The 24,749-nt window shown below is 34.9% G+C and overlaps 1 protein-coding gene across 1 annotated transcript in view; it reads left to right on the top strand.

Moving 5' to 3' along the window:
• Positions 1 to 214: 214 nt before the first annotated feature.
• The window catches only part of Smp_137870 (putative steroidogenic acute regulatory protein), a gene marked incomplete at its 5' end in the record, with an annotated part of 40,628 nt that continues 16,093 nt past the window's right edge, over positions 215 to 24,749 (top strand). Inside the window, 9 exons of the mRNA XM_018798988.1 lie at positions 215 to 299; positions 7,139 to 7,202; positions 12,188 to 12,326; positions 13,278 to 13,361; positions 17,384 to 17,461; positions 18,989 to 19,042; positions 21,465 to 21,594; positions 23,564 to 23,692; positions 24,609 to 24,676. Coding sequence (XP_018650822.1) covers positions 215 to 299; positions 7,139 to 7,202; positions 12,188 to 12,326; positions 13,278 to 13,361; positions 17,384 to 17,461; positions 18,989 to 19,042; positions 21,465 to 21,594; positions 23,564 to 23,692; positions 24,609 to 24,676 — 831 coding nt within the window. The remainder of the gene's footprint in view (positions 300 to 7,138; positions 7,203 to 12,187; positions 12,327 to 13,277; positions 13,362 to 17,383; positions 17,462 to 18,988; positions 19,043 to 21,464; positions 21,595 to 23,563; positions 23,693 to 24,608; positions 24,677 to 24,749) is intronic.

Below are 24,749 nucleotides of genomic sequence, written 5' to 3'. Positions count from 1 at the left end.
GTAATCCCCAGTTTCAGATGGACGCGAGAGGTAGACAATCAGAGTGTTTGTAGCAATTTCTTATCCAAGGGCAAAAAATATGCACCCTTGTCGCATATAGTAGTCACAGTAACATCAAGTGTTATCACTTTCAGCTACCACAATTACAAATTCTTTAACTGCTTTACTCTGGTTTCTTTTAGGTAGTGCATCTTTGTCAAATATCTGGACAAATATGAACATCAAGAGGAGGAGTATAGGTTCTATAAAACAATCATCTAAACAAACTACACGTCAGCTATTTCGAGAGTACCTGAAGGGTATACAGATCGAACTCTATCCGATGATTATTGAAGGCTGAACAACACAACACTTTAAGATAAGCTACGAATCCATTTTCCCACTCAAAACGTGAAGTCGTTTCTTTAAAGCTCATTTATTTAAAGACCATCGGCTCCCAGTAATACCTGAGAATCAAGCGGAAAACGTCATAGTCACCTTCTCAGGTTGCTTGAATATTTTGTACGTCATTGAGATTGAAAATTACGACAGAAACATTTCAAAGATACATAGGACAAGCCATAAAAAGTCTTGATTTTCGTTTACGTCCATGTTTATTATCCTTGTAGCAAAGGTTTGTTGGGAGAGCATGTTCGGCATATTTGTTTGGCCGATTTCAGCGTGACGAAATTTGTTCTAAGCACCCTAGAACATCTTATTTAGTATTACTGATATCAGGTCGTCGTCGTAAATAGTAGGAGTATCAAATCACTAAGAACCATTGATGAAATGGCAAAAATCGTGTAAAAATATGAGTAAGGTAGGTTCTGCCCGTGACTATAATCACAAGAAAAGAACTAATAGTGATTTGTGGAAACCATATAATCCGGGTGTCTTCTTAACAATCACTAAGGAAATACGAAAAGTTGTAAAATGTGTCCCAATCTAATAGAATCTTCAGATTGATCAAGGAGATCATGGCTGTCTTACTAAATTAGCTATTGAAAATTGAAGTTGATAACTCTAGTTACGATGGCAGTGGACTAAGCTGGCTTCTGGGTAGCCTACCGATGTCACCTCTAAAGTATTCGAACATGGTCAGAGGCAGAAGGAAATAACACTTCACAGTTGACCTAGAGGAAGGGGAGAAGTGTTCAGTGTGTTGTGATATGGCCATGATGATTAACCACGTGGCCTCAAGTAGAATCTTCCTTTAGAACCAAGGAAATTACCATCATTGCTGACCATTGCAAAAACCAGTTCTTTGGATGCGTCATTAAGAGCTGCAAAGCAAATATCATTTAACATTGAAAACGTAATGACCTGGATAGAATGTCTTGGTTCCATTTTGATTATACAGACTTAAAATCTTGTACATAGAAATCAAATTCGATCATCAAGAGGTTCTTTATTACAATTCTCTATCGTATGTAATACTTTCAATTGCTGTAACTGTCTTTTTCTCTGGTGATATAATCTTTTTGTGATCCTCTCTGTACCACAAACTGCAATGAATAATACAGAAAATCGCTGGCATAGATGAATAGTGGGACAAATATAATAGAGCTTGTTTTCTGGCCATTGGTTGATATTATTCAGTGACCTCAAAAAAAAGCTGTTGAAATCTTCCGATACTCTCAGCATCACTAGATACGAGTGCATTGCTTAGAACAAGAGGCTTATTCACAAGACCACATGTGAAAGTCCCTTCTGTATACGCATACGAAAACGTTATCTTGGATGTTCGCTTAACAAAGCTATTTAACTCAGTAAACAGCTTTTATGCAGCTCAGTGAGGGAAAATCGTATATCACACTGAATATGTCTATATTCATACAACTCCCGTAATCCACCTATCAAAATATCTGTGCAGGTTTTTAAGTCTAGTTACTTCTGAATTGGTGCTTATCGGTCTGAAGAAAGTTACCCGGACATTACCCTCCATGAGCTGAGCATCGAAGATTATAAACACCTTGAATTTGTGAGACGTAATTTAACACAGCCTCTTGAATAAAATACGCGGATCGACTATGTCTTAACCTCACATTTCTTTCCAAGTGATCATTAGTGTAATACAAACTACTTTTGGACTGGGAAAGTGTCTGACAATACGTAAATACAATGATTGCATAAAAATGAGAGCTTCTAACTGTAGATAGACTCGTTCTTCTCAGGAACGAAGATCATGGATGAGATGTGAGTGAACATTATAAATAAATCTGTGCTATCTATAATAAAATACTTATAGACAGATATTTGATCCCGTATGACTGGGAATACTCTCGTTGATTATCAGGTACACATCACTGACTTATTAGGCTTTACTTTTGCTGTTTAGCATGTTATTTTATTCAAGAGAAACCTTTGTACTGTACAAGCTCTACCGTTCGAGGTAAACGTTATTTTGATATAATGTTCTGCCTTCTCAAATTAGAATTGTTTAAGTTGAGCACAGAGTTTGTGTTTTTATATAATTTAACACGAGTCGCTCGAAAACATTTTCTACGCCAAACAGACGAACGCGGTGCGGCCTAATAAAAAATGGTTTCTTAGCTCTGCAGTCAGACTAAATACTGTAATTTTGATCGTTACACCGTCTGATGAACAACTAGGTTTATTTCCAAGTCAGTCGCACTATAAAAATTTTGGGTAGGCCGTATAAGTATGGTAATTGTGATCCTTTTGGTTTGAGTTCGTTATATGTATGGTTATCTATTAGATTTTTCTTCAACAGTTCTCTCAACCTTTTTAAGAGGCGCTTCTCAGTTGCATCTGTTAAGTCTTTCTGGGTGTTGTTGGCTATAAATCTCGTGGGATCATTTAAAATGGACATAACTTTGCTGATGTATTCATCTCTGTTAAGAATGACTACACCGGAACCCTTGTCAGGACAAAGTAGCGAAATTGTTTCGTCTTTCATAAGTTTTCCTAATGCTTGTTGATGATGTTTAGTCAATACTTTTGATTGCGGAATTGGTGTCGTAACGTATTGATTTGTAATATCGACTAATTTTGATTTTAACCAGCTTTGTTTTTCGTCATTCATGGGTTTAAGATCTGACAGTTGTTGATATAAATACTCAAACTGCGTCTCAGTGTCTATTCTGTTACATTTTTTCGGAATATGAAATTTGAATCCAAGGGAGAGTGCCTCCGTTTCAATTCGACTTAGTTTTTTTCTAAATAAGTTATGTATGTATTTTCCTGGATTGATAGGGAAGGCGTCATGATTTTGTTCTTTCACAAGTGTTTTAGTTAGTGTCTTCATTAGTTTATGACTAGTTTTAGACTGAACATTGTGAATGAAATTAATGAGTTTAATTCGACATACAATGTTTTAATCCATAATAATTTTGTCATAACTAAGGGATTCTGTTTTAAGTTTCGAGATAAGTTCCTTAGTACATTCACTTTGTGATTTTGTGACACGTCGTAGATTTTTTAATGAAGAAGGTATTTTACATGCACGGACAGCTTTGATAATTTGACGGGGAAAGCAGCGATCATGCAAGCATCGTTCCAAAAACTTTAACCTTGTTGTCTCTCTCGATATCCTGCAACGGACTGTCACCAATTGATTGAGTGACTTGAAAATATGAGCAGGGAGGCGGCTTTTCAAAAATTTCATGCAGTTAGTTCCCTTTATGGATTTAAATAAAGACAGAACAAATATTGATGCAGAATAATATGAATTCATTATATTTCGTGGTTTCTCATCAGCTGCTTACAACCGAATATGCATTAGAGTTTTAGCATTGGGGTAATAAATAGGATGGAACGACTGACATAAGTGAATGTAAAGAATTGGAATAACAAAAGTCATCAATGATAACTATATATATATATATATATATGGGCAAGGAAAGTGTGTGCTGTGTATGGCAGCTCATACAGAAAAGGAGAGGAGAGGGGAGAGACAGCTCCTTGTGACACACTACGAGTTGGTAGAGACGCTCATAACATAAACAAAGCTGTACCTGCCAAATGTTTTGGATGGCATCTTAAAGTTTAACACACGACCAAGTCGTTTCAAAACTTTAAACATTCAGAAATAGATCTATACCATTTTACATTTACAAATGTAGCTACATGACGCCACATATTTACCTATTGCTTGATCTATCCTCAGATCTCGTAGGGATATTAAACAATCTTCGTGTAACTCATCTAACTAGGATTCTTAAATTGTGATTGTGCCACAATTTCGAAAAATCTTTGGAATTAATAGAAACTGGAGCTCGTCTATCTTGCTAATAAGTGATCTGGAATTGAAGTTATCAGTTAAGGAATTGACATACGAATAATGCCCATTCTTTTCAGTGCGCATTCCCAGCCACCACGTCGACTTTAATTGTACTATTTTGTACCTTGTAAAACGATAGGTCGTAAAATGTTAGTGTACGCCCCTGAATATGTTATGTGATAAACAGACATAATAATGAGTCAAAATCAATCAAAGGACAACTCCTTGATACGTCTAGATGGAAGGGACAAATAGTCCAAGCAGGCCACCTAGTTACAATTATAAGAGAAATCAATGCCAGGATTTATCCTCGAGGTGTGACTACTATGACAGCAAGGAGGTCATATCATTCACATCTAGCTTGAGTAGACCGCCATTGTCGACAAACATCTTAGTGATCTAAAATGTCGACACTACACCCTCTCTCATAGAACAGGGTCTATTTGATACTGCTTTCTCTATCGGCATTCTTCAAACGAGACAGAATATACGTTCCTAAGGTTTCTCTCCAGAACTATGCGTAGTTGGACTCCGATATTGCTCTAAACTATTTTCACCACTTGCGTAAAACATGACTGGCTAAAAGGCCGTGCATCTTTGTCCTTTTACCTTAGGAAGCACACCACTCCTCTGAATTATGTTCATAGAAGTGAAACCCAAATGATGTTCAAACTAAAGATCGACTTTGTTTAGCTTAAACGGTGACTGTGAGTTGAGGTCAGGAATAGTAAGTTGGATGAATCATATCGGTCACAATCACTTTCGCTCTAATATATTACTTCTACATTTTAATATTACCTTACACCAAGGAGTACGTACATTTAAGAGTGTAGAGTCGGTGAAATGTCACTGAAACCTAGCCAAATCATTCCGCAGTTGGGTCAGTGAATATCGAACAGATCATAGATCCCCGTCAAGGTCAAGGACAATCAACGCTCATCAGTCAATCATACGCCACGGACTGGTCCATAAGGCAGTGGTTCTACTTTCGCTTGTATCTACTTTAACTAATATATCCTTGTCATCACGTCCTTTGTGTTGTACGGTCTTCAGAGCATCCATGATCCATTGATACGTCGATGGGGCAATCCACGTAAGGTGCTGTTCGCGAGGTGTAACTTCGTAGTTAACTAATTCGTTACACCGTCCCCGTCTAACTAGAGTAGGCCTCCAATCATTCGACATAGATCATCAACGTTGATGGTCTACAAGAGAAACAAAAGCCTTTTCGTCTTCCAGCGTCATAACAACAACCATGCCTTCTATTATCAAGAGAGCCCTCTTCCAACCTGACTCAAGTTTCGATGGCTTTTTAGTTCTGTGAAGTGAAGTTCTAAGTTGGGAGTGTAGACCACCTCCCTCTTGGACCAGCTGTCTGATATATGGCTCATGATTTACCACAGTTGTCACTGCCTAATATCAATAACCAACCCCTGCCCCTATCATCAACATCTTCGTTTCCGAATTTTATAATCACAATCCCATCTCCTAACAATTAATTAATATATTTAGCACTGTAACAATCGATCTCGTACCACTCAAATTATCACTTTATCATTTTCACACTGCAACTAACCAAACTCCTGGCTAGCAGCATGGTAGCTGTTGGTATCCCGAGACTTTATGGTCCTGAGATAGACGAACTCACTCAAATTACAGAAAATCTACAAATGTACAAACAACTACCCCACTGACTGATTTTAGTCCGGTCGTTTGGCCAGATTAGCACTCATTGCACATCACCAGACATCCGTAACTGAGATGAAATAACAAGACGCGATCGGAAGGACGTCATTTGGTTTATACAGGCTCGTGACGATGATATTGGATATTGGATACAGCCGCACTCACTATGATAGTTCAAGGTCACTGGAATCGAAAGAGGCAAGTTGATCTCAATTTCTTCAATTGGTTTAAAGTTATCGCTCATGCCAAATTATTAATCAGATCGCGTTTTTTGCTTCTTTTACATTCAGAAACTGCCAGTAGTTCATTGGTCTCCAACCTCTGAAATCACCATTATTACTGCGTACATTAGCTTAGAAGTTAACTTGTTAACCTCTCAGCATTACGAATAATGGACTAGCTGTTTCTGTTACTCTCAAAATGCAAGAACTTGGTAAGAAGAAAATGCATATTATCCGGCCATCTTTTGAGAAACGCGTTCTTTTTTTGCTTGCGAATTGCAAACTAAAGATGACTATTTTAGAACGTAAAACTTAGTTCAAAATCTCATTGTTTAATTAGAGTCAAAAAATCAATATTACGAGAACCTTGATCTCTAAAGTCCCTGTTCAGTTTGCACGCTGATCCGGTTCATGTCTGATTATGTAATAATGTCGCGGGACTTATTTATGAATGAACCAGCCAGATTTGATGTGAAAGGTCTTGAATTTCGGCGCAAGATTCTTTATCTATTTGGCTAAATAACTTCTTGGCATTTTAACTGATCTCAGTTCTTGATGAAACACTAAATCTAATCCCTATCCCCAACCATCAACTGCGAACCACAAACCTTATCATTCACACAGGTTTAAAACCCTCATTTAGCCCTAATCAGTAGGTGAGCATTCTTAAGGCCACATTAGTGTCACTCAAAGGTCGTCCATAAATTATAGTCTCACCGAAAATGTTTATGGTAAAATTCGAGGGCTGGAAGCTTTTTTGTACGGTTCTCACAAATTCAACTTGTGCTTTCGCATGTGGTGTGCAGATGTTATTTTTACTACCTAATTGCACAACCCGAAGTAGTTTGAACTAGTATAAACCCGTTACATTCATTAACGTATCGTACTTGAATCATGAAATCATGGCCTATAAAAAATTCCATCTTGACTTTTAAAAGGATAAAGACAATCTTTTTACCGCAATTTTATCTTTGTGTATTTATTGTAAGCAATTTTGTTATTTACCTAGATGAGAACGTTGCTTTCTCCCCACTTTACAACAATCAGTTCGGATTAATATTTGGACGTTCCGAGTGAGTTCGTTTCATTTTTCGAAAAAAATTCAAATATTTGTTTCTCAAATAAAAAACAATGTGCCTGATGAGCGCTACTCTGGACTAGTTAACAGCATAGTAAACCGTGTCTAAAGATTTAGGATAAATACTGGGTAAATCAGTCAAAACTACGTTTTGTTGTCTCTAGGCTGTTCTCATCCTTAACATAACTTGATTTACATTTTAGGAAAATATTTAAGACATCTGGAGTGTTATAGAGGACAAATTTTAAAAGTGTACCTTTTCTGTTCGTTTTTCACCATGAACGGTCTGAAGTAATTAAATGGAGGGTAGGATAATTATGACAGTCAAAATAGTTATTGGGTAACACTCAACAATTGACAGGTTACATAATATCTAACAAATGAATCACCAGAATACTTCTATGACAAGTCTCTAACAATGGTCATGCAGACGACAAAAGGATAATTTTAAGATTGCGTATGATAACATTTGATAATAAGAGGACATAAGTTCTGTTTTACGCTGCTCTAGTATGACCTTTGTCATAAGCCAAAGTAGAGTTGTACAAACTTATGAGCATAAGGGTCCGATTTATGAATATCCGTCCCGATACCTTCACTGATAAGCAAAGAAAGGGCCTGTAAACTATGCGATATATTTGGCGAAATAACGTGGAAAGCTTGACAAGACTAATTCATATGAAATTAGTGCCCAGTGTCAGTCAACCTTGACTATCCTTCCCTCAACAAGATTGGACGTTGTTAGACGATGTGGCAGACTGAGTTGTGCGCCATATATGATTGGTTCAGAAGGAGTATCCGGACAGATACACACACGTTAGCAGTAAATTCAGGCAGTTTGTTCTCATCAACAATTGTCATTATCAGAAAACCGCGAAAAAAATCAATGGGTTTTGCTGCAGTAAACGCTTTTGTATATCTTTTCTTAAATCTCGTGTTAATATCTTATGGTCATCATCGTTTCGGGATTGTAGCTTCAAGAAAAGTGGTGAATAGTACTATTTTTACATTTTTGTGCCATACGTAACTTAAATGCGTACCTATGTGTGGATTCATACGTTTCTTCAATGTTTCCTACTAATGATCACAATGAAAAAGTGGGAATTATTGCAACGGCTCAATTCACTATAAAAAATGATCAATCACTTACCGAAAACAATATAGTCGATATATTCACCTTACTCACACATCAGCCATTATGTTAGTCTTGTTATTCATAACTACTGTTTTGATCTTCTAGTTTTAAGCCCTCAGTACATCACTTCAAACATTTATATGTTTATCATGGCTTTCTGAATTTCACTATAGCAGACAAACAGATTGACAGTAGGCTAATTAAGTCCATCTGTTCTGCTCCTTGTCATGATCTCTTGTTTTATGGGGTTGTTATACACTTATCTTTCTTGATCATATCACGGTCTTTAAACGCTTCTTTTGCTATTCCAAGTATTCACAAATTTATGTTTTCAGCATATGTTTGCTTGATCCGTTTCACTAGCCACAGCCACCACTACTGTTTCTTGTTATTGTTGAGGACGCTCCTGATAACATTACATGTATGATGTTTCTTGAATATTTATTAAGTTGTACATGTTAGAACACGGGCTACTTCTGATTAGTTAGGATTCAGATAACAACAGATTAAATGCCAGTAAACCATCATATCACCTGTTCACAAAGTTATTGAACGGTGGTCTAATTCGTATAGGATGATAAAAATCTGATAAAGTTTTTATTGCTTATTTATTTATACACAAACATTGGTACAAGGAGGCACCAAATATATATACGCCACACCGCCATTCGATTCGTGTGAGGGCTGGAATACTACCCGGTTGCCCAAACCGAAGCAGGTGGTTCTCTCAGTAGGCTACTCCCCAAGCCTTTTACCTAGAGGTCTAATCCACAAGGCAGTGAAACAACGTTAAGAGATGCAGTCCCATGGTGGTAGGTGACCAACAACAGGTTCATACACCATTTGGTCTCTCAGGATACTAGAGCCCATGTGCACTATTGGTTTGGTATCAGGATTTTCTATCTCCCTTAGGTGTATTCTCTATGTCCACCAACCTAGTTGAATTACCGGATATTCGCTTTTTATCCTCGAGTTCGTAAGCAACACCCTCGCCTCGAGAAGACAGTTAGTAGGACTTCCTCAAGAGTAGCTGTATACGCGTGGCCACGTAAAATCGTCTCGACAGAAAGAGCTGACTCTTCCCACCGTCGTCCGTACTAGGGCACTTAGCGGTTTAGAACGATAGGAATAAATATCTAAAATCTATTGGTGGCCTAACTAGAAATCGATAATAATACAGATGCACAAATCCCCTTCTCTTATTTCACCCATTCATATACAATTTCTTTTCGTTATCGATTGTTATTGCTAATATCCAATGGCAAATAATAACTGAACAAATAATTGTTTGCGATTTCTTTTTCAAATTATACAGTTATAAATCCGTAGATATTTTAGACAAAATTTCAAAGTATACCCCCAAACGTTCTGACTGAATTAGCCAGTGTTGTATACCAGATATAATAGACTGTAAGTCGTCCTAAATACTAGTAAAATGCGTCATTGATCAAGTTACAAAGACCATACAGGAAGCAGCAGTAAAAATTTTATATCGTAAAGGGATGAATTTTCATCGATAGGCTGAAACCTTGTATAAACATTTTTCACCAATCAGGAATTGCCGTGCTACAGTTGTTATGATGGTAATAACAACAATAATTATCAGTAGTAATATCCTTTTTTAAAAAAAGTAAGTGTATGGTCTAAATAGAATTATGTCTCAGAGAGTAAAACGAATCTCCGTGTAAGAGTAATAGACTAGCGTTTATAATGCGTACTAGTAAAATTGGATAAAGAATAGGAAAACCCTATTGTTAATCAAGGTGAATTGCAGGATCTGATTTATCCGTTTTATAAATGTCAGGTTTCCCTGAGTTGATGCCAAATGCTACTGCTATATTGATTATGTTTAATGGAACGCCTTTTGGTATATTAATTGGGGCCTGACTGCAAAAACATATGCAACCTTGACCTGTGTCAACACCTGAACTAAGGATAGGGAGTGAAGTAGTCGAACTCGTCGACAACTTCACTTACCATGGAAGTCCAATCAGCCTCAATGGGTTGGTATCTGACGACATCTCTGCACGGATTCAAAAAGATCGTTTGACTTTCCCCCAACTTACGTAACCTATGGCGAAGACGAGATATCCGTCTATCAATTAAGAGACGAGTATACTGCTCAGCATTTCGCTCTGTTCTACTTTACGGCTGCGAAACGTGACCAGTAAGAGTAGAAGATACTCGTAAGTTACTAGTATTTGACCACAGATGCCTTAGAAATATTGCTCGCATCTGCTGGGTTCACCAGGTAATTAATAGTGAGGTTAGACACATAGTATTAGGGAATGATGGTAAATCAGTTGATGAGGTCATGAATCTTCATCAACTGAGATGGTTGGGCCACGTGTTACGTATGCCTGAACACCAATTACCACGACGCTTAATGCTGACTAGTATTGGCGATGGTTAGAAGAGAGTTAGGGGCGGCCAAACCAAAACGTGGCATCAGAGCATGAAGTCACTAACTTCTAGTCTTAGAAGTGTTGGTAGATGTAGACTACTTGGTTGGGGTCCGCGCGACTGTCGTAATCAATGGTTGGAGATAGTGTGTGATATGGCTCAGAATCGATCACAATGGCGTAGGTGTATACACTCTTTATCTTCCCTTAAATCTTGAGATTAAAACTGCTTCATATCTGTCCTTTTTCCTGTAATATATCCTTATATACAACCTTTTTTTCTATATATTACCACCATTAAATTAACTACTTCTATGAATCCGGTGTTCATCTTGTTGTGCTAACGAGGTATGGCAACTTGGACCGATGCATATTTGTGCCTGGTCCTACGTTGTAGCTGACTGACTGATTCAACGTCAATATGCCGTCGATTTTCAATTATTTGGCAAAGAACTGCACTGTAAACGTGGTGATGTCTTTCGCTAACCACGCCGGTACGTTTTCCTCAGCTTGCAAGGATAAAGCTCTTTGAGTAATGTTTCTATCGGAACATTTAGATTGTTAAACACAAAGATGAGCTGGTCATTGATATGTTATGCTTAATTCTCTGTGTCAACATTAAGTTAGTTGAAAAAGACAATTTTAATATCGTCCCATTTTTGTTAAATTCCTTCTCTTGTGTCGTTTGAAAGTGTAGAAACCCAGACTGACTCTATTGTAATAGCGTTTCACTTTTTACTTTTGTAATAAATAATTAAAATAGCTTCATAACTTTCTTCCTTCCTATACTATATCCTTATATAAAACCTATCTTTTATATGCTACCACCACTAAATTAACTACTTCTATGAATCCGGTGTTGATCTTGTTGTGCTGATGAGGTATGGCAACTTGGAACGATGCATAAATACGTCTGGTCCTACGTTGTAGCTGACTGACTGACTGAATAATGTGAATTAATATAAATGTAACAAAATATATGAAGCTGAGGTGTATTCACTAAGATTACCTATCATAAAGATAGAGTTGCTAGTGCATTCATTTAAATGGTTTTGTAAATTAAATCAGATTGAAGACTTTTTTGATTATAACCAGAATTCCACTGGTTCACTGAAAGATGCACCCAATAGCTGTTTACTGGTAGTTTTTCACCTCATAGCTCCTTATCATGAACTCTACGTCAAACATAGTATACCACTAATTGTTATGTACTGTTCAGTTGAAGAAAGTAAAACTTTAATGACTGCAACAACAGGCTGCTTTCGTTCATTTGTAGTCATTTCGTAATCAAAACTGTTTTCAAACATTATTTTATTGTCTGTGACATCATTCAATAATATTTATAATGTCGAGATTAAACAAGAGCAATGTTTGTATTTAAATGTTAGTATACCTTCATATTTTTAAATAAAGTAACTATACTTTTTTACTCTCTGCTAAAAGCGTTAATTTGGCAGCTTCTACCTCTGTGATTGAAGGACTTCCTGATGAACAGAGGACATCTCCAGTTCGACGTACATTTTTGCTTGCTGTTCTTTTTGACATTATTTTAAGTTTCATTCTGTGGATTATATATGCTAAAGTAAGAACTAGCTAAAATTTCGTCATTATTTGTGGTTCATTTAAAAGTTTGGAAAAATTTCCTTTGTTAAGCAGTCATTTCACTCAATGTAAAGGTCAAAAAACTTCTTGACCATCTGTTTCTACTTATAAATAGCTATGTTTAGCCATTCATGTCAGATAGAAAAAAACCTCTGTACTGTTAGTGCATAGTTTTATTGTATAATCATGTCTGGTTCACTTTACTCCTCCAAGAATGTAACATTTCATCGAAATCACATTCTTCAATTTCAAAGATCTCAGTAACAGACAGTTAAAAGTAAAGTGTAAAGTACAACTACATTCAGTTCTGTTGTTTGACTGTTATGCGTAACATTTATTGTTCAGACATATGAGAAATTACTAGTGTTTGATTATCCCTTGATTAAAATTTTGATCGCGTCTCATGAAATCGTTAGGTAAACATTACCAATGTAGTCTATTGTAAAGAGAAGGATTACTAAGCCACTTTCGCTTTTCAAATCTTGATTTTTCAGTACTAATTGAAATGGGAGAAAGTGCAGTGATTCATAGTAGTTAGATAAAAATGCAAACACAAACCATGAAATGTCGGCTAGTCTGAAGCATATAGGAATGTATCAAAAACCACTGTTTTATCATTAAGTGGATGAAATTAGTTACATGTCAGTTGCAAAATGATTGTATGATATGTCGGTCATTGCCTTCACACAATTTCTCTCGGTTTTATCCGTTTGAAGTTAAATCATATGTACTTGTAATCGCTTTTTATGTTTCATTTGTAGTAATTTTAAGGTTTGTTTCATTATTTTAGTAAGATGATCTAAATCGTTCATTTCGTGTTTACTGATGAACCAGAAGTCAATATGATAGTACTTCGGTTATTGTTGATTGGTGAATCATTCTTTTAGCCAATCATCAATTTAATTCCTTTTTATTACTTCATTGGTTTCAGCAAACGTATCCTGGCAATGTTGGTCATGCAATGTTGGAAGAAATAAGCAATTATTCTTTCTCTAAATCACTTTTTGATACAGTTGTGAGTATTTTTCACTAAGATTCAACGTTATCTCTGAACGGTAGTTTAAATTTCAAACGTCATTCTATGTTTATGTCTACTAACCGCTTTTTCATCTAGCTCAATTTACTGTAAACAGGTTGTGTACTGTTAGCTAAGAGCCAGAAGCTAGTTTGTAATGGAAACTGAGGTAAGCAGAGCATGTGCTACCTATATCAATCTACCTCGAGCTTTCTAGTGCTAATTGAAATGAGACGTTTTTGTGGGGGGAGGTTTTATGTCACTCTATCCATTTGCTGAATTAAGATTGAAATTTATTGTCAGTTGTGGATTATTAGATAAAGACTTAAACCAGCGATCATTTCTGTGGTAAATGATCACAGGTAGGTGTTTCAGTTGAAGTCTATGAAACATAGGAAGATTAGTGTCTTTAGACTGTGCCGCCATCAATTACAGTAATATGAGTTCATTTGTTCTTCACGCTGATGTAAGTAATCGATACATCATTTAGTATGTGACTGTTTCTGTTATTAATTTGTATTCATCAATTGCATTCCCCCTATTTTGATATTACTATTCTTATCATTATTATTGTTATTGATGTTCTGTCCATGGTTTCTTCTTGTGTTGTTTTAAATTTCATTGAATCGAGTTAACAAACGTTTTGACCCATGTCTTTCGCTGTTTTTGTCTGGTGATTTTATCAAGAGTCTCAAGTACTATACTGAGAAGTAGGATTCTCTCTCTATCTACCTATCTATCTAATATACATGATGCGAAATCCACTGGCTTATTCAATGAACAAATTCTTCTACTTCCATTAAAGATTATTTACAAAACTGTAAAATCCAAAGTTATAGAATTTTTCAGAAAGTACATGCTCGTATTATTAAATATACAGATTATTTGTTACTTTGTTAATATTAACTGACCATGAATTACTTTCACTGGTTAAGAAATTTACCTTTTAGCTTGAATTGTTTGTTTTTTGTCATTGCTTGTCTTGACAATTCATTGTTTTGAAATTATTGTATTCATTTTGATGACTGGGTTTAAAGTTTCCACTTTTGCCCTGTCAAAATCTCAGTCATACCGTCTGCATTCATTATTTATTTCCGATAGAAGGAATAAATACTCTTTGCACTAACTATCAGCTAACAAAGGCAAAATCCTTTTCATCTAGCCCCAACTAGTCCACAAAATGAAGTCCAGTAGTGACGAGGATTTATAGGTCGTCCACAGGTTGCCTTTACATAGTCACTGTATATAAATGTATTTCCATGTCTTTGAAAGTACTGTAACAAAACACAGTATTTAAAAGTAAGAAAAGCATTAATATCAAAGCGTCTTTAACGCTGATAAAAGGAATACACTGTATAAGGAATAGTGTCTATTCGATTTGTTGACTTGTACTGATTAAGGAAAGACGGGTCAAACAGCGTTCTCAGATTTAAGTTTGGATGTTCTACCAATCTGATTATAGTCTTGCTCGATTGAAGTGAATAATTTTCCAGCGCGGGCACTCGTTTCTTCTGACATCACTGGTCCAATCTTTTAGGCAGTATCACATGAAAAATCACTTTTAGATTGGTACCTATAAAAACTTATCACAGTGAGTGTTGATTTATTGTTGTATTGCTAGATTAGACATGCAGAAGATCTGTCAAGATCATGGTAGCTTAACGCGTAAAATCTTTCATCTTATAAATACATCAACACTTAATTGTTGAATTCAGAAATATTGGTTTTATGAAATTAGTTCTTACTAACTAAAAAAATTTCTCATTATTATTATTGTTGAACTACACATGGTATACTTCCATTAGTTAATCAACTGTGCTAATAATTGTAGTAAATAATTTGCTAATGTTTATCGTTATTATTAGCTTCAGTGTACTTTATTATCATAGATTTCTCAATATCTTTAAACTGCCAGTGTTTTACTGAGTTGTAAAAGTAGAGTTTTAATAAAATCAATTAAATTGTAAAGTACTTAACAACAATGTTGATCCAAACAGAGATGGATAGTGGCTAACAGTGTAATCCAGGAAGCGCGTTTCGTCCTACTTGAGATTCATCAGCTGAATGTTCCTGCATATTAGAGTTAATGTTCACTCCGGGACTCGATAACTTAAAATAAATATCATTTCATTTTTGATGTATTAATATTGTGAGCTTATATAAAACTTAAGATAACACCAAATTTATTAATCATTATAACTGGCAAATGGAAAAAACGGTTGAATGTTACAAGGGACATTTACCTAAATTATTACTCTATCGGAATCATCTATTTCACCATTTCTCCTGAATGAACTTTAAACATTTGTATTTCTTCCTTTTTATGATCACTTTTTTTTAAAGTATATTTAATCATGCATAATTTGACTAACTTGGTTTAATTTCAATCCTTCAAATCAATGAGAAATGACATACATACTCAATGAATTCAGTAGCGTTTCACCTTTCAAACATCATAAAATCTGGTGTCTAGTTAATTCTATCCACATGTGGACATATTATGTATGTGATTGAAATTAAGTGTAGAATTGGTTTGCTTCATTTCAAAAGTATGATAAATGCCTTGTGTTTAAGCATTCCTGTTTCATGCTGTAACGTTGTAATTGTAGGTGTCGAAATTTGAATCAACTAAAAACTCTTAAGGATATATATATTTTGTTCAATGTACAAAGTTCCATCTATAACAAAACTGAAAACAATAGAAGACTGATATGAGCTTCAGTAATTTATTGAGGCTATCGATGTTAAAATGAATCATGTAATTTAATTTTATTAAAAAGAGAATCTATGCTTAGAGCTATTTAAAGGATTGATACCTAAACCATCTGTTATCTTGAGACTTAGCTAGTTCTCATAAAGTTTAAAAGAATAGTCATCTCTTATAACTTTTGTACTGTAAGTGGTTGAGTATGAAATTCTAGTCGAAACAACTATGATCGTTAATGACAGTGTTCTGTAACTTTTAAAGTGTTTACCGAGATATGCAAATTGAATAGTGAATAGTCTGTCTCTTGATTACTTCATCCCCTTTCTATACTCGATTTGGAAGACGGATAGACTAAGCAAAGATTGAAATTTGATGACTTTATGGTAAAGTAATTTGACTGTTGACCTTATGTCTCAGGTTCAACATTACTTTGAGTAAATCCGTTCACTTACAAATTGCAAAAGTATTTACTAAGTTAGTCGTCTTGAGAATCCTCTCTTAGCTTTCTGGAGTTTAAAAATATTTCTGTACAGTGGTGCTAATAAATGTAAACTAGTCTCAAGACCTGTATTCAATTGTAGATAAAGGACCTTGTTTTAACAGTATATTCAGTAGAAGTTCGAAGCTCGCGTTCAGCATACAGTATAATCAAATTCTGAAGTTTCTTCGTACTCGTACGCCTTAGCATTCATGTCCACTTTAAATCTACGAAGTGAAAGCGGTAAAGCTGTATGAGTTTTTGAGAAATTGTTGATTGTCCAAAATAAATATCCCCGACTACTTTTTACTGTTGAGTTTTAGGGTAATAGCTTAAGGTTTATGCTCCCAGTTGGGATATGTGTCTCCTGTGCGAATCACTTCGACATAGCCATTTTATCACATGTTATTTTATGAGACTAGCAGTGGAATCCAAGACTCGCGCTTCGCCCTACTTTGGGCCCCATCTGTTGAATGTTTCTGGCTCCTAGTATCAATATTCACACCGGAACTCAAATCCAGTACCTTTTGTTTCAATCGTTGCGCTCTGAGCCAATGAATCCAGGTATACTACACCAGCTTGTGCAATAGGTAGACTCAGCTAACTAGTTGCACAGAGAATAAGACGCATATCCTGTATTGCACTACTAGCCACAATCCACCTGTTCTAAACGATATAATATTATCTACATACATATTTATCTACGTACATATTTTTACTAATATCTCCAATGTTTATGTAGATTGTATAATTTACAAGTATTTTTGTTTATTTTATAAGAATTACCCCATCATCACTATGCCGTTTGGTTACGTTTTTGCTTATTATTCAATTTAGATGTTATCAGCTTTCCGGTTTGTTCTTATGGAAATAACTTATGGCGTAGTTCAAAGTCGCACTCCGTGGTGGTCCGCTGTAAGTTTTTCACTTTCACTTATACATAGATGTACAAATAAATATTGTAATTATTGGTAACAAAACGGCTAGGGTGCATTATTTTACAAACTTATGAGCCATAAAAAAGATAGTTTTTGTGAAGAACTGTGAAAAAACTATTTAATGATTGTAAATATAAGGATGCTAAGTAATGATGCAGTTCATGTAATAATAATAACCCATGTACCGTAGATTTTATCTCGAAGAATGTACAACTGGATTATCACTGGCCTTTTTTCTGAGCCACGACTAATAAAGTTCCATACATCCAAGTTGCATGATCTCTAAGACGCAATTAATTAAGTCGTAATAAAATAACGGATGTTAATTAAACATAAACATTCTTCAGTTCTGTGGTACACTATAACAATTTGTCCGAGTCCTCATGCTTGATATTTATTCCCAGAGATCTTGAATATTTCACATCATAGGAGCCTCTGGGACGACACACCAAACCATGTCTAAGTCAAGGGTGACGGTCCCAGTTATTGAACGATGATCATTAAGGTAGGACTAAACACTTCTTACAGTTTTGCCACGCAATCTGATTAATCTTTCGAAGAAAATGGTGATTTATTGTAGATAATTACCGAACATCATCGGTTTACAAAGACAAGATCTTAAATGTATTGAACAAACTGCTCACACCGACATAGTATACTCTTGACACTCTATAAGCAAGTTAGCTTCACAATTACTCGGAAGGTGCTCTAATTTTTTATAAGTTACAAGAACTTCCTTTCAAACTTCTCACCATCGAGTATAAATGTAGACGCCCCCAAATGCCCTGGTACGGCCGAGAGTGGAGAGAATCCGCTCTCCCTCTCGAAATGCTCTCACATTATCACGCGTATAAAGCCTCTGTCAAGGAAGTCCTACTCACTGCCTTCTCGTGGCGGGGGTGTTGTTTACGAAATTGAGAGAACGAAAAGCGAATGTCCGGCGCTTTAACCGGGTTGGTGGGTGTGGAGTGTCCACCTAGGAGAGTTGGAAAACTCTGATTCCAAACCAACGGTGCACACGGGCTCCAGTATCCTGAAGGAACAAATGGCGTATGAATCAATCGTTGGTCACCGGCTACCATGGGACCGCATCTCCTCACGATGCTTCACTGCCTTGTGGATCAGATCTTTAGGTCAAAGGCTCGGGGTGTGGTCCCCTAAGAAAACCACCTGTTTCGGTTTGGGCACCTGGGCAGTATCATAGCCCTCACACGAATCAAATGAGACTTGTGTGGCGCATATATATATATATATATATATATATATATACGGTGCCTTCTTGTACCAATATTTATGTGTTTAAATAAATATAAATAATAAATGTAGACACGATCCTAGTTAAAATGGTATTTTGAAGCTCCGAAAAAAATGTTGACTATTATTTCACCTATCATGGATCAGAATTGAGTAATCAATATTCACATTAGAATTACTTCATCAGTTATTACTTATTCTTAAACTAACACATTGATTCCTAAATTTCTCATTTTATTTTCGATCTTAGATTTCAACTGGCTTAACAAGTTTAATTCTGGTTGTTAAGTGTTTCATTTTTGATGTGAGTGCTTTTTCATAAATGTTAACTTTTTTGAAAAAAAAAGTTTTTACTCAGTCACATTTTGTTCTCTTGTTATTCATGTTTATAGATTTATATCAATAAATTTAGTTGATAAAATTTATTAGAATAAAGATTAAGTGATTAGGATCATATTTTAATCATTTGGATCTTATCAATCACATGCATCCAACACATACTTCATTTCAATAGTTTATAAAGGAAGGAAGAACTTTTCAATTGTTATTGATAAAAAAGATAAGTTTTATATTGGAGAAGACAACAAGAATTTTTTCAGAAGGGGTTTTGTGGAGATTTCCAGTATTTTCATAGTTGAAAGCATGAGTCAACTTCGTGGATTGGTTAAAATTAGACATTAACACTATCGAATGCCAGCTCAGTGGTCTGTTGGTTAAGTGCTTTGGCGCGAGACTGGTAGGTCCTGGGTTCGAACCTCGTGAGGCGAGGTCGTGGATGCGCACTGCTGGGGAGTTCCACAATAGGACGAAACGGCCGTCCAGTGCTTTCAGGTTTTCCATGGTGGTCTAGCTTCAATTGACTCATGCTTTCAACTATGTAAAAAAAACTTTAACAACAAACTGTACGATATTGAGTTAGTACATCGAAACAAAATTGAAACTGCAGTTTATTTCAAGTCATTAAATTTTTCAATAAGAAATTGTACAAGATTAGAGATGGAGAAGACCTAAATAGCAATAAAATTGTATTTGGTATTTTATATGCAGAGAATTGAAAACTACCTAGTTTAACAGGTTGGTTGTATTCACTCATAAAATATTTGTAACTTTAGAGGAATTAATATCTAGTTCTATGATACGAATTTCAACTTAATCTTTTTCAAGTATTTAGTCTGAATGTATTCAGTAAAAGCTTCAAATAGTAACTAGATCAATTCATGTCATAAGCTGTTTAATTTTTTGGTCCTTAGAAAAAACATAGATATATTGTTTGATTGAAGATGTCTTCCAATTAGTAATAATGCATGATGAAACTAATAAATGATTATGAGATGTATTTATAATTACTTGCAACATTGAACTGAAACATTTCATATGCTTTTCTCAAACGTCATTTGTAAAAACTACATCTCAACAAACGCTATGGGATTAAACAAGTTCATTTCATCCCACAAGGTTTGTTTTTTCTATTTCACAAAAGTTAGTCAACAGAGCTAATTGTAGTTAGTTTGATGGAAGGTATACCTATCTGTTTGTTTTTAATGTAACTCATATATGTTATGTTCTTCAGTCGTCCAATTAGTTACTGATGTATACTTCTTATACTCAAACCTTACCTGATCCTTGATTGAAAATACTTTAATAGATTATGTAAATAACTCCAACCATTAGTAGGCCTTCTTTAACATATCTCACACATCATCGGGCCGTAAACTAGCATCTGTTCACGAACATGTGGTGTGTCTGGAATCGACCTTTGTATCAGTTTACCAAGTACAAATTCAAACACACTTCTCAGCCTTATTGTTTGTGTAAAAGCAATTGATACTACTCATATGTTTGGACTGAAGTAAGAGGAGCGGCTTTCTAATTCCTACGACTTATAGTTTATAAACCAAGTACTTTTTTATCGTGCATTTTTAATTTATCTCTAGCATTTTTACATCACTCTAGAAATGATCAACTTTAATATTGTATGTAAATTAATATATTGTGAATAATCTGTAAGACTACAAAAAGCAACTAAGCTAATGAATTCTTTTTTTTATAAAATTAACCTAATGATCATAGGTTATCTGGTTTTAAAAGCTGGTTCATATTCTTGCTTACAGTCAAGAGAGTTATAGAAGTTCGAGTTACCGATGCAAACTGTTTAATACACCTCATTATCCAGTCTCAGGCTTTAACTCTGTCACTATCTAACTTTACGAGTGTTTCAAGCTCAAATGATAAAAACATGTTTAAAGAACCCGTTTATGAACTTAGAATTATTTAACTGGCTATCCTGATTTATATCGAGAAGTATTATAGACTTAAACTTCAGATTGAAAATTTTCAAGCGATACAACAGAGATTAAACAATTTAGACTTCAGTAAATAATATTGAAGAGAAAAAATTCACACATTTCGTTATACTGTCATCCACTTAAAGACATTCGTTAGTAAGAATACATAGCGTGTATTCATGAAAAGAGGGCATCATATTCTACACATATTCTGTCGAGTGTGTTCAATGAATTAGTTGTTGCGTGTAAAATGTATCTCTAAAGCTAGTCCCAGTTTTTAAACATACTAAGTAATTGTGTTTGTCTTCATATTCAGGGGGGATTGAATTAAGTTGAAAAGTTTTTAAAATGTTAACATGTTAGCCGTCTATGAACACCTAATGTTGGATATCTTACCAAATAAATCTGTTGTTCACACTTCTTCTTTTTTTTCAATTACAGTTTCATCAAAGGACTCCAGATAATCAGGGTCTAGCATATGCTGTTTTAATCACATCATTAATCATTTCATGGATTGAAACCACCTTCCTAATTTATCGTGTCATTCCTCAAGAAAAAGCTGCCAATCGTGGTACGTCGTAGCATAGTTGTGTTATGTATTGGATTTTAATATCGGAAATTATCATTACAGTATGCAGGACATACATCCTATTTTCACCCATGTGTGGCGAATTTCATCAAAGTACCTGGACCATTGCACCGACCAATGGTAAAATAAATAGCATTTTTGTGGACAGTAGAATGTTTGGAATTTAAACAACTGAAGGGTTGTTCTACATCCGTACTTAAAGTAGCATTCCGTGACATGTGTTGAGACGTAGACTTCATCTTAGATCCATATGTGAGCTACCTGGCCATTCCAGTTTTACTTTTTCAGATATCACTGAGAGGGGGGTTGTTATGTCTCGTAGGTTGAACGCTTTACTCGGATCCTAGCTATTCGGATAACCCCAGGCTAGCACTACTCAGCGACTTGAAAGACCAGTAAGAAGACACGAGTATCAGAGAAGCACTTTACTACAAGGTTCAATTATGTACAGAAAAACAGGGGTTTTATAGTAATTAAAAGACCTTGAGATCCCATAGTAACAGTATGTTAACAGCCAATCAGGACCTTGTTATTTTAGTAGCATTTTAGTAGCATAGCTTCTAACTAATCGCTGATTGGTTGGGCTCTTTATGAGCCTCTCTGGAGGCTCTGATAGATTTTATTGTAAGCCGACTTAACAGGGGTGAAACCAGTTTTATTATATACAAGCAAAAACCTCGATAAGCTAGAAACTGATACTCACATTACATAAAAAGAACGCTTACTTCTATTGATTTCCTGAAATATTTCTAACATTATTAAGATACTCTTTTCATGTAAGAACAGGATACAAGGCTATAATAGATGCATAATTCCCATCATCTCTAAAGCCAGATAGATAGGATCGCTATCACCAACATTTTCAAGACATATTTCTGTTCGGAGTAGACAATTCACACGTTCAGTATAGGTGGACTTGGTTTCAGCTCTTTTAGGGCTATCTCAGTTCCATTTATCATCGTATTTACAGTTACTTGGTCTTACGATATCTTGGATACTTACTTCAATATATAATGATCTGTTTCAGTTTCATCCGAACATAATAAAATCAAAAGCTACCTTGACTTCCTGCAGTATATCATTATGTACATGGATATACATTTAGTAAAATCTAGTTTCTCATCATTACCCACCTCTTCAAAAATTTTAAGATATTGGATAATTTATCATTGTCTCTCAGTGTTTTTGGTGTTTTATTCATTTTGTCTGTTTCCAATTATTACTGCTGTATCTCTGAAGTATTCTAGCCTGCATAGCGTATGAGTAATAAAACTCTTAAGTCACAGTTTAGCATCTATTCAGACTACAAACATGTCCCGTATATATATATATATAAGAAGATTCCAAATTGCAGGTTTGCATTATTACAAACAACAGATCAGCCTCTGTGATGTTATTAGTTTTTGCTAAACTACATCAAAAGGTAACAGTGTAGATTCTTAGAACTTTTGAAGATGTTCTAGTTATGCTTCAACATTCTCAGCATACAAAAACTTTTCTATCCCAGATAAATCTGTCATTTACACATTTTTAACTAACTAAATTACTCCTGTGACTAATACTTTATCACTCATTTTTCCTATTTGTTTTGTAAGTGAATTTAATTGATGATTATGAGAAAGTTTTAGTCTAATGACCGTCCAGGAATGTTTATACAAACTGTTTTCAAGTCTTATATATAGAGAAATGCACTAGTTTGTTATTTCATTGATATTTCAAGTAACATTCATGAATTGATACTGTCCTTTAGGTTAGAAAAATGATGACAATGGCACTATTTTACTAATGAAATCGGGTTGTCACTATGGAATAAAGAGGATTACTTTGGTATAATCGATATTTAGGGAGACACTAGTATGTATCGTAAATATATTAAGTATTTATACATTCTCTTCCACTTTTATTGAATTTTTATATTCACTCTTAACTTTGTTTTTCTTATATCGTAAAGTAACAATGTGTTTAAAAGAGCAGGATGAAACTCGAAGTTTGTTAAGTTCACGACTTGAAAATCGTGTTCCTTGGTATTCTGGTCTTTCTGTACGGTCTATGAGCAATGCAGATTTTTATACACCACAAGGTACATGTGATTTTCTTATTATAATGTGTCACTTTGATTTTTTTTCATTACAAATACATTTTATTTACTTGTTATTTCGAAGAATAAATATTCTCCCTCAATACCGGGTTATTTTCCTCGTACTGATACACTTTAAAAAGTGAATAAATCCCTATCTAACGATTGTAATAAGTACTGGAAACGAAACTCAGTTTTATTAATGAAACTAATGTACGTAAGTGCATTGTTTATTAGTTGAGCATCCAACTGGTCATAATTTATTTCTGCTAAATCAGTAATCTATTGTCTTTTTGTAAAGTGATTTTCATAACAGTCGAAGTAGCTACGTAACAGCCATTTTGCCTAATTATGCAAATGTTAACGTGCAATTATAATTACTCGGAATGTAAGACTGTAATTTATAAGAGACTTTTGGGAGATACTAAGGTGACCTTGAGAATATTCACCTTACTAGAGTTAAACGCGTGTCATAAAATTAGTGTATGAAATTAGGACTAGAACTTAGAGTTGAACGTTACAGTTAGGAATTAGAGTTATGGTTTTCATCACGAACTGATAGCTATAATGCCAAAAGACTGTTTAGCGATATGTATAAATGAATTTCGCCCCAAAGTTTATAATTCGTGACCTTAAATCTGATTAGTTCGTCCATAAATTATAATCTCACTGGAATATATTATCATATTCGTTAGTCAATTCATTCCCTGAATGTCGTTTCATACCAGACAGCACTATCAAAATCACTCTTAATCTACTATAAGACTGAGTAATAGATAAGTTACTCAGCCAATAGTTTTCTTTGCTCTAAATGCTAAATCTACTTTTCTTCAATTCTAACTATTCATGGTAATTTTAGATGAATTATTGCAATGTTACAATTATCATACGTTCCATTATATTTTATTTATCCTTACAGGTTCATTATTTGGAGATGAATCACCTGTAAAAATTCCGAAATCGCATAATCTTGAAGCTGCTGTTGATGTAAGTTTTGTAATTAATTTAAACTATTATAAGTCGTTATTTATTTAAGTCAGAGAAAATATTCATTACTGAA

This window comes from Schistosoma mansoni, chromosome 3 (assembly GCF_000237925.1).
Source record: "Schistosoma mansoni strain Puerto Rico chromosome 3, complete genome".
Classification (NCBI taxonomy): Eukaryota; Metazoa; Platyhelminthes; class Trematoda; order Strigeidida; family Schistosomatidae; genus Schistosoma; species Schistosoma mansoni.
The sequence above is the reverse complement of the archived record's forward strand: the minus strand, read 5'-3'. Positions and strand labels throughout refer to the sequence as shown.